The sequence below is a fragment of the Podarcis tiliguerta genome (assembly GCF_965153285.1).
Source record: "Podarcis tiliguerta genome assembly, chromosome: 6".
Taxonomy (NCBI): domain Eukaryota; kingdom Metazoa; phylum Chordata; class Lepidosauria; order Squamata; family Lacertidae; genus Podarcis; species Podarcis tiliguerta.
In genome coordinates this window covers 69,082,316-69,097,147 of record NC_139539.1, presented here as the reverse complement: position 1 = coordinate 69,097,147, position 14,832 = coordinate 69,082,316, and the positions used below count along the sequence as shown (strand labels likewise).

The 14,832-nt window shown below is 43.6% G+C and overlaps 1 protein-coding gene across 5 annotated transcripts in view; it reads left to right on the top strand.

Annotated features, from left to right (window-relative positions):
• LOC310679589 (uncharacterized protein) overlaps positions 1 to 14,832 on the top strand; it is a 260,057-nt gene that overhangs the window by 189,838 nt on the left and 55,387 nt on the right. For 4 of the 5 annotated variants that reach the window (XR_014512329.1, XM_083445117.1, XM_083445118.1 and 1 more), the window contains one exon: positions 5,419 to 5,624. Coding sequence is in view for 4 of the 5 variants with exons in the window: in XM_083445117.1 (XP_083301243.1) it covers positions 5,419 to 5,624 (206 nt within the window). In the remaining variant the exon portion in view is untranslated. Of the gene's footprint in view, positions 1 to 5,418; positions 5,625 to 13,279; positions 13,318 to 14,832 lie in introns of those variants that run through there. The other variant, XM_083445119.1, reaches the window with a different exon arrangement.

Below are 14,832 nucleotides of genomic sequence, written 5' to 3'. Positions count from 1 at the left end.
TGATAAGATCACAATATAAGCCGAGATAGAAAAGGGGGGAAAGGAATATCAAAAGTAGAACAAAGAAAGTAATGGAGAGGGTGGGGAGGTTGGTTAAAGCAGAAAAGGCTGGGTAAAAGCAGCATCTAATAGAAGCTCTTCTGTCCTCGGAGCCAGTGTATCGTTTACTGTAGCGGGACCAAGATACTTTAACGAAGGCATTCATTTATCATAAAAACGATATGGGGGTATCTTGCAGACCAGCCGCGAGTCTCGCCAAGGGTAAAATGGACAGCATAAATTGTGTCCAAATGTCGAAAGAGAGAGGGTCGCGACTCTTCCAGTGCAGCAAAACAGTCCACGAGGCATAAAACAAAAAATAAAAATAAAAACCTGAATGGAAAGCTTCGTATAATCCAAGCCAATTGACTTGAACAGCGATATCTGACTGTTCGCAGATCTTAATGGCACCCATGCGCAGAACAGCACCAAGCAGAAAAGTGCAGGCGGAAGTGAAATGAGAAGTCACATTTAGAAGTGTCCAAATTAGGATGTACTGAAAGACCGTGGCGGCACAGTACAAATTTGCTGACAATGTCTTCAAAGGACATTTTAATGGGGATTGCATTCTCCGCAGGCGTAACAACGTCACTTTATACCTAGTGGAAATCCTACTCGTGATATTTCACCTGGTGGTTCTCCAGTCCCATGTTGTTTTCCGTAAACCCTTTGAAACCTGCCGAAGTTGTTTTTCCTCCATCAAACAAGCAGTTAGAGACGGACATGTAACTGTAGGGTTGCTCAGGAGAGCTGGGCTTCAGGCGCTGCTCTTAAAAACACATACAAAATGTTACAAAGCAAAAATGTGTGCGTCTAGGTGCCAGGTTACAGAGCCTGGCTACAAGTTTATAGAGTCCTGACCTTTATGTTTCTCCTCTTGGTTAATTTTGATTTAGGCTGTAATCCTAAACACGCCGACTATAGAATAATCCCCACAGGAACTTAGCATGACTTGCTTCTGAGCGAAAACACATAGGGTTTTGCTGTTAGGCTGAATTAGATGATACACTGAGCATCAGATTTATACATAATTCTTGGCGTGGGAAAAGTCATGGAAGAGAACGATATTTTTTGGGGCTTGCTATTTGACTAAGGAGAATATATTTAAGATGGTTTCTTGGTGGTATCTGACACCCAGCAAACTCTCTAAAATGTATGAGAGAGGATCAAATCTGTGTTGGAGAAGGGTTGCATGCCAAAGGTCCCAGGTTCTATCTCTGGCATCTTTCAGGTTAAGTGAAAAAATCATGGAAAACTATTATCGGCCAATGTAGACAGTTTTGAGACTGAAGGAGCATTGAGGGAAGGCTCTATAAGGCAGCTCCTTGTGTTTTCTATGTGTTTAAAGAAGGGAGACTGTGCACCCCTTTAGCTGCCACTCAGCATCAGCCAAGTGCTACCTGCTCATCCCATCTCACCGAATGCATCACCCACTGTGTTGAAAGGCCAATAGTCCCATATTACACACGTTTCTTCAGAAGTAACTCACGTTTGCTGAGATTTACTCCATAATAAGTGCATACCAACTTGCAGCATTTAAAGGCTGAATCTGGAGACCAGGGGAGCTTTCTGAAGTGTTGCAAAGGTAGCCAAGGGATTTCTCTGTGGATGCGAGGTGCTGTGGAACAATTGCTGTGACGCTTCTTCAGCTGAAGGCATCAGTTACACTTCTCCTTAAGTCACCAGGCAGCATATTTTATTTTTTATTTTTTAAAAATGAAGCGTAAGTCATGGTGCTTCTGCAGTGAAAGACTCCCTTGTTTTGTGAGCATTTGATTTGTTGGGCTTAACAAACTCCGCATGTGGGGCATAGCACGGCGCTTTTGTTCCACCTGATTGAAGTTGTAAGCTAGTTTTTTTCACTTCGTACAATAGATATTAGTATTTATTTTCATGGGCTGTCTGTACCAACTGTACTGCACTGAAGTTAAATGTACTTTAAACACCGATTACCTGCAACCCGTGTTTAATCTTAACCACGGGTTATGGATATTTCACCCCACAGGTATTTTTCTGTAATCGCAGTGTGTGAGTCACATAACCTATCAGGAGCGCAGATATGAACTCCTGTAATTTGGGGCATGCTTTGCAACAACAGCATAGAATAGTAAGCTTGCAAGAGCTAAATGTTCTCTGTTTTCCAGAAAGCTCTTATTTGGTGACATTTCTCAATGCATTGCTATTTTTTACAATCACATAGCAACAAAAAAACAAAACAAGGGACAGAGTTTGGTGGTACTCATTCAAGGCAAGGTCTACCTGTTTAAATGTTAAATGGACTCAAGACTGAAATGTGCTTTTGAAATATCCGTTTGAAACTTCGGAACAATCAGTAGAGACAAAGGATACATAGCATGCCTGGATCACAAAGATCCTCTCATTTGTGGTTAGCCCTTTGCTTTTTAAAGTTTCAAAGGAAATGACAAGGCAAGTGGACACGACAATGTACTTGACCTTCCTGAACTGTACCTCCTACGGGCATCCACAGTCATAAAATTTTCTAAGAACTTCAGACTTTCTTCTGGTACTTTTCCTCCCTCAGACTCCATGCACAATAAGGTACCATTTGATCACATCAGTCTTTCACACCAAGGTGGTACTTCTTGAACATATCAGCCCATTGGAAAACATGTCAGTGAAAGCTGGCTCAATAACTTTGATGCTCCCTTCCTCTGAAGATTTGCCAAAGAATGAGTGACTGTACACATTTTAATGGCACTTGGCTGGCTTTTATTGTCCAGAACTATGTTTCACGACTAGCAAGGTGATGAGTAGAAATTTAAGCAACATTAGGAGAAAATTCCAAATTGTTGGAGCTTTCTTTTTTTAAAAAAAATAATGTATTTTTATTTAAGATTTTCTTGGTTTACAAAAGTATGTGCAGTGTCTCTCTTTTTTTCAAGTAACATTTTTTACAGATCAGTTTCATTTGTTGAGACATTAGGAAGAAAAGGTGGAAAGAGGTGGAGGGGGAAAAGGTGAGTGGGGGTGGGGTCGGGTGGCGATATTTCTATTTTACTTAATATATGTGGGGTTTTCTGTCAGCGTCGCTTGTGCAGGTTCTCTGCTATTCACTTGTGTTCCTTTGGTGGTGAGAGGAGTTGGGGTTGGCCTAGGGTGTGGTTGTTTTGTTTGTGATTGGCTGTGGTGATCTTTGTTGTCATGTGTGAGTGGGGTGGGTGGGTGTTTTGGATCAGGTTAGCCATATTGATTTGTATGCTGTTGGTGGATTTTTGTCATTATCTTGTTGGGTTTTGTATGTGATAAAGGGGAGCCATACCGGGGTGAAGGCGTCTTTTTCTATTTGTCCCCATGTCAGTTTCAGTTTATTGGTTATTTTTTCTAGTAAGGCTATTTCCCATACTATTTGGTACCATTGCTTACTCCTGACAGGTCTCTCCAGTGTCTGGTTATGATGTTTCTGGCTGCTGAAAGTAGGTGGGTTATGAGTTCTTTGTGGTGCAGATGGGCATTATTGTCTTGGAAGATGTTTAGTAGGGCCAATTCTGGGGTGATTTCTAATACTTGCTTAGTTTTTTACACATTTATCATATGGCTGGTGTCCAGAATAGTTGGATTTTGGGGCACTCCCACCACACGTGGAGGTATGTGCCTGTGGAGGTGCACCCTCTCCAGCATTTTGGTGGGATTCCTGGTCATATTAGCACTAGCTTCTGACTTTGCAAAATTTACCTGTAGGCCCAACACCATTGCAAATGTGTTGAGTTCTCTGATTAGGGAGGTTGCTGTGCTTTGGGGCCTGGTGTTGTGACCATTAGGTCATCTGCAAAGAGCCCTAATTTATTGTTGGAGCTTTCTAATTCTACATTAGGAGGGACCTGTGAAGCTGTAAGTGGATACAGGGCTACCTGGGACTTCGCAGTGGAAGGTTCCTTGGAGGAACTGCCTGCTGTACCAGGATATCTTCAAATGGCAAGGTAAACACCGAAGCACAAATGTGCTTATTAAGGTCTCCAGGCAGAAGTTGGAGCTTCAAAAGAAGTGCTGTGTGCCATCCTACAGAGCACACCTGATTATCTCTAGCATGATGCTTCCTCCAACCTTATGCAGTACTTCACGGTTATGTCCCTGACTTGGCTTAGGTTCCTCCACTTAGGTGCCACTTTCCAAGAGGAAGTAAGGCTCCACCCACTTCCGGCTAGGGGTTGGCAACTTGTGGGACATGCTGTAATCCCATGCAGGTTGGCGAGGAGGAGGAACAGGGACAAAGACAGAGAGATGCCCCTCTGTACATTGGCAATATCCACTACTGACTCCAGGGACTCATCTAGATTGGTAAAGAAAAAGCGTTTTGCATGTGCTGTGTATGCGGTATAACACTGTGACACCAGATGGCGCTGTGGAGTCTCATCTTTCCCAACCGGTTTTCCCTGTATGAGTTTACAATACGCTTAACTGAAATGCTTCTTTGATGTGACTAGATCCAGCCCAGCTCCACCTATCCCAAGAGGAAAGAAGTGCTCAAAAAAGAAGGTTCCCACCCCAATATAAGCAGCTATTTAGCAGCCAGCTTGCCATTTAGGAGGCAATTGTTTTCCATATGGGGCTTATGCCTTTTGGTTATCAATTGTTCAGCACTGCTGACAGCAAAAGAGTAGAGCCCATTGTGAGTTCCTGTTTTGCTCCTACTCTAGGGCAGCTGCCTATGAGCTGCTTCCTGGTTCCCTTCCAGACTGTTGGGCCAGTTTAGCACTTCCTGCGCCCTGAAGAATGATGATTGCCTCCTCGTAGTAGTATGTCTTGCAACATTCTGTGAATTTACAGTGGTGAAATAATGCCAATTTATTTCAGCAGAAATCTGGGTGTAGATTCGAGCCATTTTATACAGATATAAAATGGAAATTATTCAAGGCGAAGACAGGTTTATGAAGGCCTGAGAGCAGCCTCTGAATTGGGCCCTCTAAGTCTTTATCTCGGATGACGCGCCTTCCCCGTTAGCTTCTGACAGAATGAAGATTCAGAGCGCTAATATGCAATAACTGTATCTCAATCTGTTGCAGGTAGTTCAAGGCCATTCTGCATAAATGGTATGCATTGCCTCTTGTCTTAATCCTTAAAAACTCCCAAATATCTCGCATGCTGGCATAGGTTAAGGTTTAATGCGTCCTCCTGCCATAAACGCCTCGCTCGAGACTAACAAATAAGGGGATATTGGTTTAAGCCCCTTTGTGAAAACCAAACAAGTTTTCAGCAGCTCTTCGTATATTTATGGTCCAACGTGAATCATTCCTTAGGTCCCCCCCCCCCCCGTTCTAAACTATTAGCAGTTAATGTTCATCATTTCGCTGCCTTTACTCATTTTCTCCCCCTCTCTTGTCTTTTTCCATGTGTTTCCCCTGCCCACCTCCCACTCTGCAGTACCAGCTCGAGAAAAAATCGCCTTGGAGAGCCATGCTGTTGCGATGGCACAAGTGGCTTGTCTTCTGCACAATCCTGGCTGCGATGATCAGTATTCCACTTCTGGTCTATCAAATGATGATTGCCTTTAAGGATCCTCCTCCCAGTCTTGTTTTCCACATCGCATCTGTCTGCTTTGGAGCGCTCACAGAGATACTTCTGACCAAGTGAGTGAAAACAAGAGTCTGAATTTCCTCCCGCCGCTTCCCTCACGCAAACTAGCAGAGCTGGCTCTTGCGCTTTTTCAGACTCGGTGGCATTTAGAATGTCCCTGCAGAGATGCAGCCATTAGATTAAATCACAGGTCTCTTCACCCTCATGTTTCAAAGCACCATTAAGGTTGCACGCCTGTGCTTGTCTCATGTTTGTTTGCTTGTTATGCAAACCAAGCACTCAACTCCCCACCCGAGATCTCAAATTGGGTCCACCCAGCAAAGTCGAGAGAATAATATTTCAGGGTTGTGTAACTGTTAAGGAGTTTTGGTTATTGTTGTTAATGGTTTCATTATAAGGAAGGAATTAAAAATCCCTCCCAGTCAGGACTTAGAATTTCAAAGTCATCCTTTAATGCCTTTGAGTCACTGTGAAACTAATTCAGTTGCACAGTGAAGCACCATTCCATGGCATGCAAAACACTGATATGACAAGAGCGGAAATTGCAAAGTTGAATTGACGCGAAATTAGTTTGCAGTGTCTAAACTTTTCCGTTATATGCTCTCCAGCTTGAACAGAACAGGGGCCTATATTTCTAAAGCACAGTGAGTACTGCTGCTTGTAAGCCTAATTACAAGGCCAGTTTTTCCATTAGGCAGAGTGTGGCAGCTGCCTCTGACAGCAAATGCAGGATATCATGAAAGGATAGCAAAAATTATTTATTTATTATTATGGTAAAGGTAGAAGGTAAAGGACCCCTGGACGGTTAAGTCTGGTCAAAGGCGACTATGGGTTGCGGTGCTCATCTCACTTTTCAGGCCGAGGGAGCCGGCGTTTGTCCACAGACAGCTTTCCGGGTCATGTGGTCAGCATGACTAAACCGCTTCTGGTGCAACGGGACACTGTGACGAGTGCCAGAGCTCATGGAAATGCCATTTACATTCATTCATTCATTCATTCATTCATTCATTTAAGCAACAGTATTACCACTAGGGACAAGGAAGAAACACTTGTGAGGTTCTTCTTTGTGGGTAAAACCACAGAGCCTAGGACTTGCCAATCAGAAGGCCAGTGGTTCGAATCCCCGCGACGAGGTGAGCTCCTGTTGCTTGGTCCCTGCTCCTGCCAACCTAGCAGTTCAAAAGCACGTCAAAGTGCAAGTAGGTAAATAGGTCCCGCTCCGGCAGGAAGGTAAACGGTGTTTCCGTGTGCTGCTCTGGTTCACCAGAAGCAGCTTAGTCATGCTGGCCACATGACCCGGAAGCTGTATCCCGGCTCCCTCGGCCAATAAAGCGAGATGAGCACCGCAACTCCAGGGTCAGCCACGACTGGACCTAATGGTCAGGGGTCCCTTTACCTTTACCTATGGTGCCAAAATTACTTTCATGTGCACCTTGACTTAGCGAGATGGGAGGAATACTATTTGCTGCCCTCTCTCAGGCAGCAAAATGTCTTGCCCCTGCCTAATCATTAATATTGTTAGCCTTCCTATTTGTGGATGATATCCAGCTAAGTCATACCTGGAATACACCCGTTGAAATTAATGGACTTGTTAAGTTTATTGCATCCGTGGATTTTAATGGCCTGCGCCGAGTATGATTTAGTTGAATATTAACTGAAGAGTTTTATCCCTCTATTTGGGCCTGATTCCCACTTTAGATGTGACGACATCATTAACAAGCCATTTTCTCATGTCATTTTCATGTGGTGAGTATGCCTTATGAATGCATATCCTTTTGGAGATGGCTGACATTTACTGTGCCAGGTGGAAAGCCTAGAGAATTAATAGGCTCCATGATTTGGTAGATATCGGCTGTCATCACGTGGGGAGTGCATTCAGAAGACGTAATCACCGGGTGGTTTCGCCAAGTCAAGGCAGCTGAGTATGAAAATTGAACCCTTTATCTTCCATTAGAGGGGCAATATGCTTCCAATGGGACTGAAATCCTCAGAGACGGAAAAACTGATATTGCCAAAGCACCAAAATTAAACAGGACTTCAGCATTTCAGTGATAAGGCTGCTTCTCTCTAGGGGCTATTTCAGTAGTGACACCAAGAATGCCTTTTAGTCTGTAAAATCTTGTGTATGGATGTTTAAATAGGATGTGGAGAATGGGAGGAATTGTTAAACCAAATACAGCCTTTTTGTCCAGTTTTCACACACAGGAAATGCAAAACCCAGTTTAATTAGCAGCAGTGAAAATGATTCTTATTAAACTAGATTTCCCTTGTTCAAGATTTCCCTTTGTCTTACAGCTTTTCCTTATAAAAAACTAACCTTGTGGTTCTGCCTAGTCAAGTTACAAACACATTTGTATTTCTGTGTGTTGCGTTTTGTCCTAGTTTCTTTGGCTCTGTGAAATCCAGAACTTGCTTGGTTTTGTTTTTTTGGTTTTGTTTTTACTTTAGGTCACTATGAAAGTCTAACAGATGATTTAGTGTATTATTAGTTTTGGCTATCAAAACAGATTGTGGAAAAAACAGGCCAGGTCATTCTGAAATGGCATTTTCATGCAATGGAATATACCTGATTCTGTCAGCCGCCAGATGTGTGACTTTATTCAGCAACAAATTCCCATCAATTGCACATACCTTGTCAAATGTACATGTACCAACCAATGCTCTGGTGTATGTATAAATGAAAACAGATACATGCACAGAGGCAGGGGCGGCCCTGCGATGAGGCAGAGTGATGCAGCTGCTTCAGGCGGCAGATATTGATGTGCAGGGAGTGGCCATGTGCCCCCTATGCTAGCCTGCTGCCCTCAAGCACAGTAGAGGATACTGTCCTTTCACCAGTACTGGAGAAAGATTCAACTACCAGTCCTGTTGGCTTCTCGTATGTGTCTTGGGGCAGGATATCTTCTTTTCCTTTGCCTCAGGCAGCAAAAAGTCTTGAGCCAGCCCTGTACATTGGAAGCAGCACATTCAAGTTACAGAGACACAGATGCCATTTAAGAAAACCATCCTACGTGAAACAAGTGTAATTTATTACAGAGTAGAGAAGTGTTTTCCACCTTGGTGCATGGCAGTTCATGGAACTGGATACAACTTATATTAAGCGAAACCTAGAGGTATTCTTTATATGGGACGCAGGTGGCGCTGTGGGTTAAAGCCTCAACACCTAGGACTTGCCAATCGAAAGGTCGGTGGTTCGAATCCCCGCGGCGGGGTGCGCTCCCGTCGTTCGGTCCCAGCGCCTGCCAACCTAGCAGTTCGAAAGCACCCTCGGGTGCAAGTAGATAAATAGGGACCACTTACCAGCGGGAAGGTAAACGGCGGTTCCATGCACTGCGCTGGCTCGCCAGATGCAGCTTGTCACGCTGGCCACGTGACCCGGAAGTGTCTGCGGACAGCGCTGGCTCCCAGCCTATAGAGTGAGATGAGCGCACAACCCTAGAGTCTGGCAAGACTGGCCCGTACAGGCAGGGGTACCTTTACCTTTACCTCAGAGGTATTCTTTATCTGTGGTACAGCTATGGCACGTTTCCCTCTTGTATCCTTCTGATTTCCATCTATATAACGCAGGCATAACTTATAGTCAAAGCTATTACAAGGCATCAGGAGTTTAAGCTCATGAGCACCGTCCCTCAGTTTCTTTAAAGTATTCTCCTTGGAACTTTTCCTTACGCCTCAGGAGTGAAATGTATCCATGTTAGTTTCACTTTATCTCAAATCAACATGCCCCACACTGACACGATTATCTCGAAGCTGTGATGGTCACCATTAAAATGTTGACATTTACTGTTTGAAACTAATTTGCGTTACTGTGAAATTGCAGGTATGCCCTGTAAATAAGTGTCACTAACATGAATTATCTTCAGACACTTAATGTCAGCATTTTAATGCCGGCCACTCTCTGTTGTAGGTGGCTGTAATTTGGGAGCTCGGGATCTGCAGAAGTACTAGGGTCAGGCTTTAATGAAGTGTCTGAGCAAATGAAGAACAGGGGGAAGTCAAGCACAGAATAAGAAGCGGGAAACTCTGGGAATGAACCTTCAGAAATTTAGATATGTATTTGAAATGCTGTTTCTGCTCTGCACAAAAGCACAAAAATGCTAATGATATTTAATTTTCCTTAACTTCTAACCTTTTTAATCTGTTGCACTGCTGGCTCTGTACTGTAAAATGGTTAAATAATTCCAGGGTTGCCATCTTTCAAAAAGTAAAAACCAGGACACACCAAATGTTGTCAAGCCCCAGATAATTCTATACATCTGAATAACAACAATGTAAATCGGACTGTTTTGTATTACTGCTTATTGGCTGTGTTCACACATAAATCATGTTTAGCATTACAGTGGTACCTTGCTTCTCAAATAGCTTAGTTGTCGAACAAATCGGCTCCTGAACGCCGCAAATCCAGAAGTAAGTGCTCCTGTTTGCAAACGTTTTTCGGAAGCCAAAAGTCCGACGTGGCTTCCGATTGATTGCAGGAAGCTTCTGCAGCCAATCGGAAGCCACACCTTGGTTTTTGAACAGTTTCGGGAGTCAAGCAGACTCCTGGAATGGATTACATTCAAGAACCAAGGTACCACTGTATGAGGATGAACCCCCAGTGACCCCTCCCCACTCCTCCTTCAGTGCTGCCATAAATTTGGAAGCTTTTGCTTTCCTCTTAGGCTAAATTGCTATGACATCCAAATCTAAGTAAACTCTGGTTACGCAGACTTTACTATCATTAGTAAAGACAAACCAGTTTTAAACAATTGTTCACGAAGCTGGTTTCTTTACACCAAATTGTGTCCTCCCTCAAAGAGGGCATGTGTTGCGGTGCAACCTGGCAACCAAACCCTGTGTTGTGGGTGGGTACGATTGGATAGCCACAACACCCTATTGGAAGGTCCCTTGATGCTGGGTTTAATCAGGCCAATGGGACACTAGCCAAATGGATCAAGGGACCTATATATGCCCATGCACGTGACCCTGAGTTTCCTCTTTGAGCCAGTGCATCAGAGCACCCGCCCACCTCTCCCTATATTTAGGGCTTGCACTTGACCTTGCTATGCCATTGTGTGTCATCTGTTGTTGGGACAGGGGCACGGCAGGAATTTTCCCCACTTGACTGATTGGCTGTTGTCATTTGGGTTTTACCTGCCACGTAGCAAATCATCACAACTTGTTAGGTTGCGGCTAGGCTCTGGTTCAGGTGATAGGGATGGCAGAAGGCTCTCGCCATCCCTATGTGAAGGGTATTCCATTAAAGAAATCCAGGGACTCAAGTGTTTGGTCAACCCTGAGAAGGGGTTGTGCCCGTGCCTGAGTCCAGGGGGACATCTGGGTGATGGACTAGTCTGACCCCGGCTTTCCGCTGTTCCAGGTGTTCACCCTAGGCTGACCTAAGTTGTGGCTTAAATTCTGCCAAAAACCAAACCAAAATTTGAGTCTTGTCTGAATTTATTTAAGGGGGAGGTTAAAAGGTCTAAACACGCAACCATAGTTAAGATTTACCACAGTTTTAGGATTTAGGCATAACAATAATTTGTGGTTAATCTAACATCTGTGGCAGCTTCCAAATTCTTCCAACGGAGGAAGGAGGAATGTGTGAACCTGAGATTCACAGTGGCTCATCTTCCTAACACCATACCATGGTTTAGTGTTACACTGAGTCATTCTAGAGTGTCTGACTTTGCTTTAAAAATATATATATTCAATTAGGACTTTCCATTTTTCAGTGCTTGATGAGCATCTGCATTAACTATGAACTACAAAATGGAAGGAAGGGAGGGAGGGATAATTAAAGGCAGCAGAAAATCACAGAAGAAACCGTCATGAAACAATTAGGCCAAAGTATCACTGGCATATTTCTTTCCCCTTTTCCAGTTGTTGTTTTTTTGGGGGGGTGTCCTTCCCCCCACTTCTCTATAAAATACCAATTGGAAAATTGCCTAGGGGCTCCTAAATCATTAGTAAATTAAGAATCTGTTTTTAATAGCGTTGAACTTGTAAATAATGCATTAATTGACTAGCCTGAAAGTTAGGTTGAGTGGTAGGAACTCTGGCTGTAAATGCATAGTGAAAGAATTGTGCAGCGTGAGGAAGCTGCACAATGAACGGAACAAATTAAATATGACAGTTGATATTTGCGAAAATGGTGAGATAATTGGAGGACACCTGCAGCTGTTTTCCAACCAAAACAACAGAAGCTGAATATATATCCAATAGAAGTGTGTCACATTTTTATTTGGGCACGATTCTTTTTTGTCCTCCTTGGGGTTTTCTGCTGCGAATTGTGTTTGTTTGCGCCTTATTTTTTGTCAGGTCATATGTCTAAACAAGCAACAAGTGCCTCTTCGCCTGATTCTGCAGTTTATTGGTTCTGTCACTGTTACATCTTGCTGTGTAAAAAATAAGAGCATGAATCTTATTTACTAAGAGCTGGGAGTACCTGCAGACGATGACTCGGGCAACGCACAGAAGCCTTGAATCTTTCAAAACATTTATCTGTGAGCTTCTTACCTGTATTGGTTTGGGGCTAATTTCTCAATATCTCAAATATCTAAGGAACGTGGCTCAATAGACCAGTAAGAAGCATTCTGTGTTTGGATCTGGATTGGAGTTTTGTCCAGCCAAAGGTGCTTGGACACTAAATACACATTCTGTTAATGATGCAATTACAGTGGTACCTTGGGTTAAGAACTTAATTTGTTCCGGAGGTCCGTAAGTGATGGCTATTTTACTGATAGCAGGTTTCACACAGCCTTTTATACTCTTTTACATACAGCTTACATCATGCTAAGTACATAACTACAGTGATACCTTGGGTTAAGTACTTAATTTGTTCCGGAGGTCCGTTGTTAACTTGAAATTGTTCTTAACCTGAGGTACCACTTTAGCCAATGGGGCCTCCCGCTGCCACTGCGCCGCCACCGTGCACTTTCTGTTCTCATCCTGAAGCAAAGTTCTTAACCCGAGGTACTATTTCTGGGTTAGCAGAGTCTGTAACCTGAAGCGTCTGTAACCCGAGATACCACTGTAGTGATTATGCATTTTAAATAAAGATGCATTTTAAATAAAAGGACGCATTCTACTCATGTAAAAACACACTGATTCCCGGACCGTCCACGGGCCGGATTTAGAAGGCATTTGGGCCGGATCCGGCCCCTGGGCCTTAGTTTGCTTACCCATGATTTAACACATTGCTATGTTTTTTAAACTCCTGTCTACCAAACTGTGGCCAAAGATAGCCTCACGGGTTTTGCCCCATATTAAACAAGCTGCTGGTGAACTGGTATTTTCTTTTAATTAACCACAACTACTACAACTATTGGGGGACGCAGGTGGTGCCATGGGTTAAACCACAGAGCCTAGGGCTTGCTGATCAGAAGGTTGGCAGTTCGAATCCCCACGACGGGGAGAGCTCCCGTTGCTCGGTCCCTGCTCCTGCCAACCTAGCAGTTCAAAAGCACGTCAAAGTGCAAGAAGATAAATAGGTACCGCTCTGGCGGGAAGGTAAATGGCATTTCCGTGCACTGCTCTGGTTTGCCAGAAGCGGCTTAGTCACACTGGCCACATGACCCGGAAGCTGTACGCCGGCTCCCTCGGCCAATAAAGCGAGTGAGCGCCGCAACCCCAGAGTTGGCCACGACTGGATCTAATGGTCAGGGGTCCCTTTACCTTTGCCTTTTCTACAACCATTATCGGTAATCTCATCAGAAATATTTTGCAGGGCAACAAATCGGCACACAAGAAAATGAACGAGTGAAGGCATGTATTTGAAGTGTCTCTGCAGAATTTGCCGTATCTAGCACAGATGTACAGTAACTTATGTGGAGTGGGTGACGCTGTGGTCTAAATCACTGAGCCTCTTGGGATTGCTGATCAGAAGGTCGGTGGTTTGAATCCACGTGACAGGGTGAGTTGCTTTGCTCTGTCCCAGCTCCTGCCAACCTAGCAGTTTGAAAGCACGCCAGTGCAAGTAGATAAATAGGTACCGCTGTGGCAGGAAGGTAAACGGAGTTTTCGTGCGCTCTAGTTTCCATCACGGTGTTCCGTTGCACCAGAAGCGGTTTAGTCATGCTGGCCACATGACCCGGAAAGCTGTTGTTGGACAAACGCCGGCTTGCCCGGCTGAAAGCGAGATGAGCGCCACAACCCCATAATCGCCTTTGAGTGGACTTAACCACCCAACGGTCATTTACCTTTTTTTACTTTTTTTACAGTAACTTATCAAAAGGTGCTGGGAGATCCTTTCTGAGTCAATAGCTAGTTTCCATTGGGCTTCCACTACTTCAGGAAATTTGATCTTGCTTTGTTTTTGCATCAGAACTGGGAGATGCGGAGAAAAGCTTTATTTAGCATTCTCTATGTATGTAGGCAACAAATCAAGCCTTCAATACATCCTTGTCAGTCACCAAAAACAAAGGAACACGTGGGAAGACTTAAAAGTAAACTGTAAAATAAAACTCTGGACATTGGCTGAGCGGGTGTTAACAAGAAGCATGAAGCATTTAAAACAAACGCGGCTTTTGAAGCAATTACACCTCTATTACTACATGATGTATTTATCTTGATTAGTCTGGCATCAAGGAAGTACTGAGAGCAACTCTGATGACAGACTGTACTATACCTCACACTACAAATATGATATCATGGAGACAGACTGTAAGCATTGCATGCTGGCTGGGAAAATTATTAAGAGTTTTTTCTTTTTCTTTTTGTCAAATATGCATTTCTTCCTCTGAGATGAAAATGCAGGAAATGTTATGTGTATTAAAATTCTTTATCCCATATGGAAAGACTTTCAAAACTGTTTTGTTTGGGGAGGCAGTTGTAATGTGTTATATAAAATAGCTCATGCATCTTTTCACTTCAAAACAGAAAATTACCACCTAAGAATATTTTTACTTGATGGATTAAGCTGAATGATCAGCAGCTAATAAAAGTATATGATATTACAGTCGTACCTCTGTTTACGTATCCCTCTGAATACGTAATCTTCGGGTTATGGCTGCGGCAAACCTGGAAGTGTATACTTCTGGGTTTTGCCACGCACACATGCGCAGAAGTGCTCTGCATGCCTTGCGCATGCGCAGAAGCACTCAATTGTGCTGCACATATTTACGTAATTTTCGGGGTGCAAACAGACCCCCAGAATGAATTAAGTTCATATCCGAAGGATTCACTGTATGTTCATAGTGTTTTGATACAACTGAAATCATATGCAGTTAACTACGTATATCTGAAACAGACAAAGGGTCGTGACAATGTTTTTTCCCACTG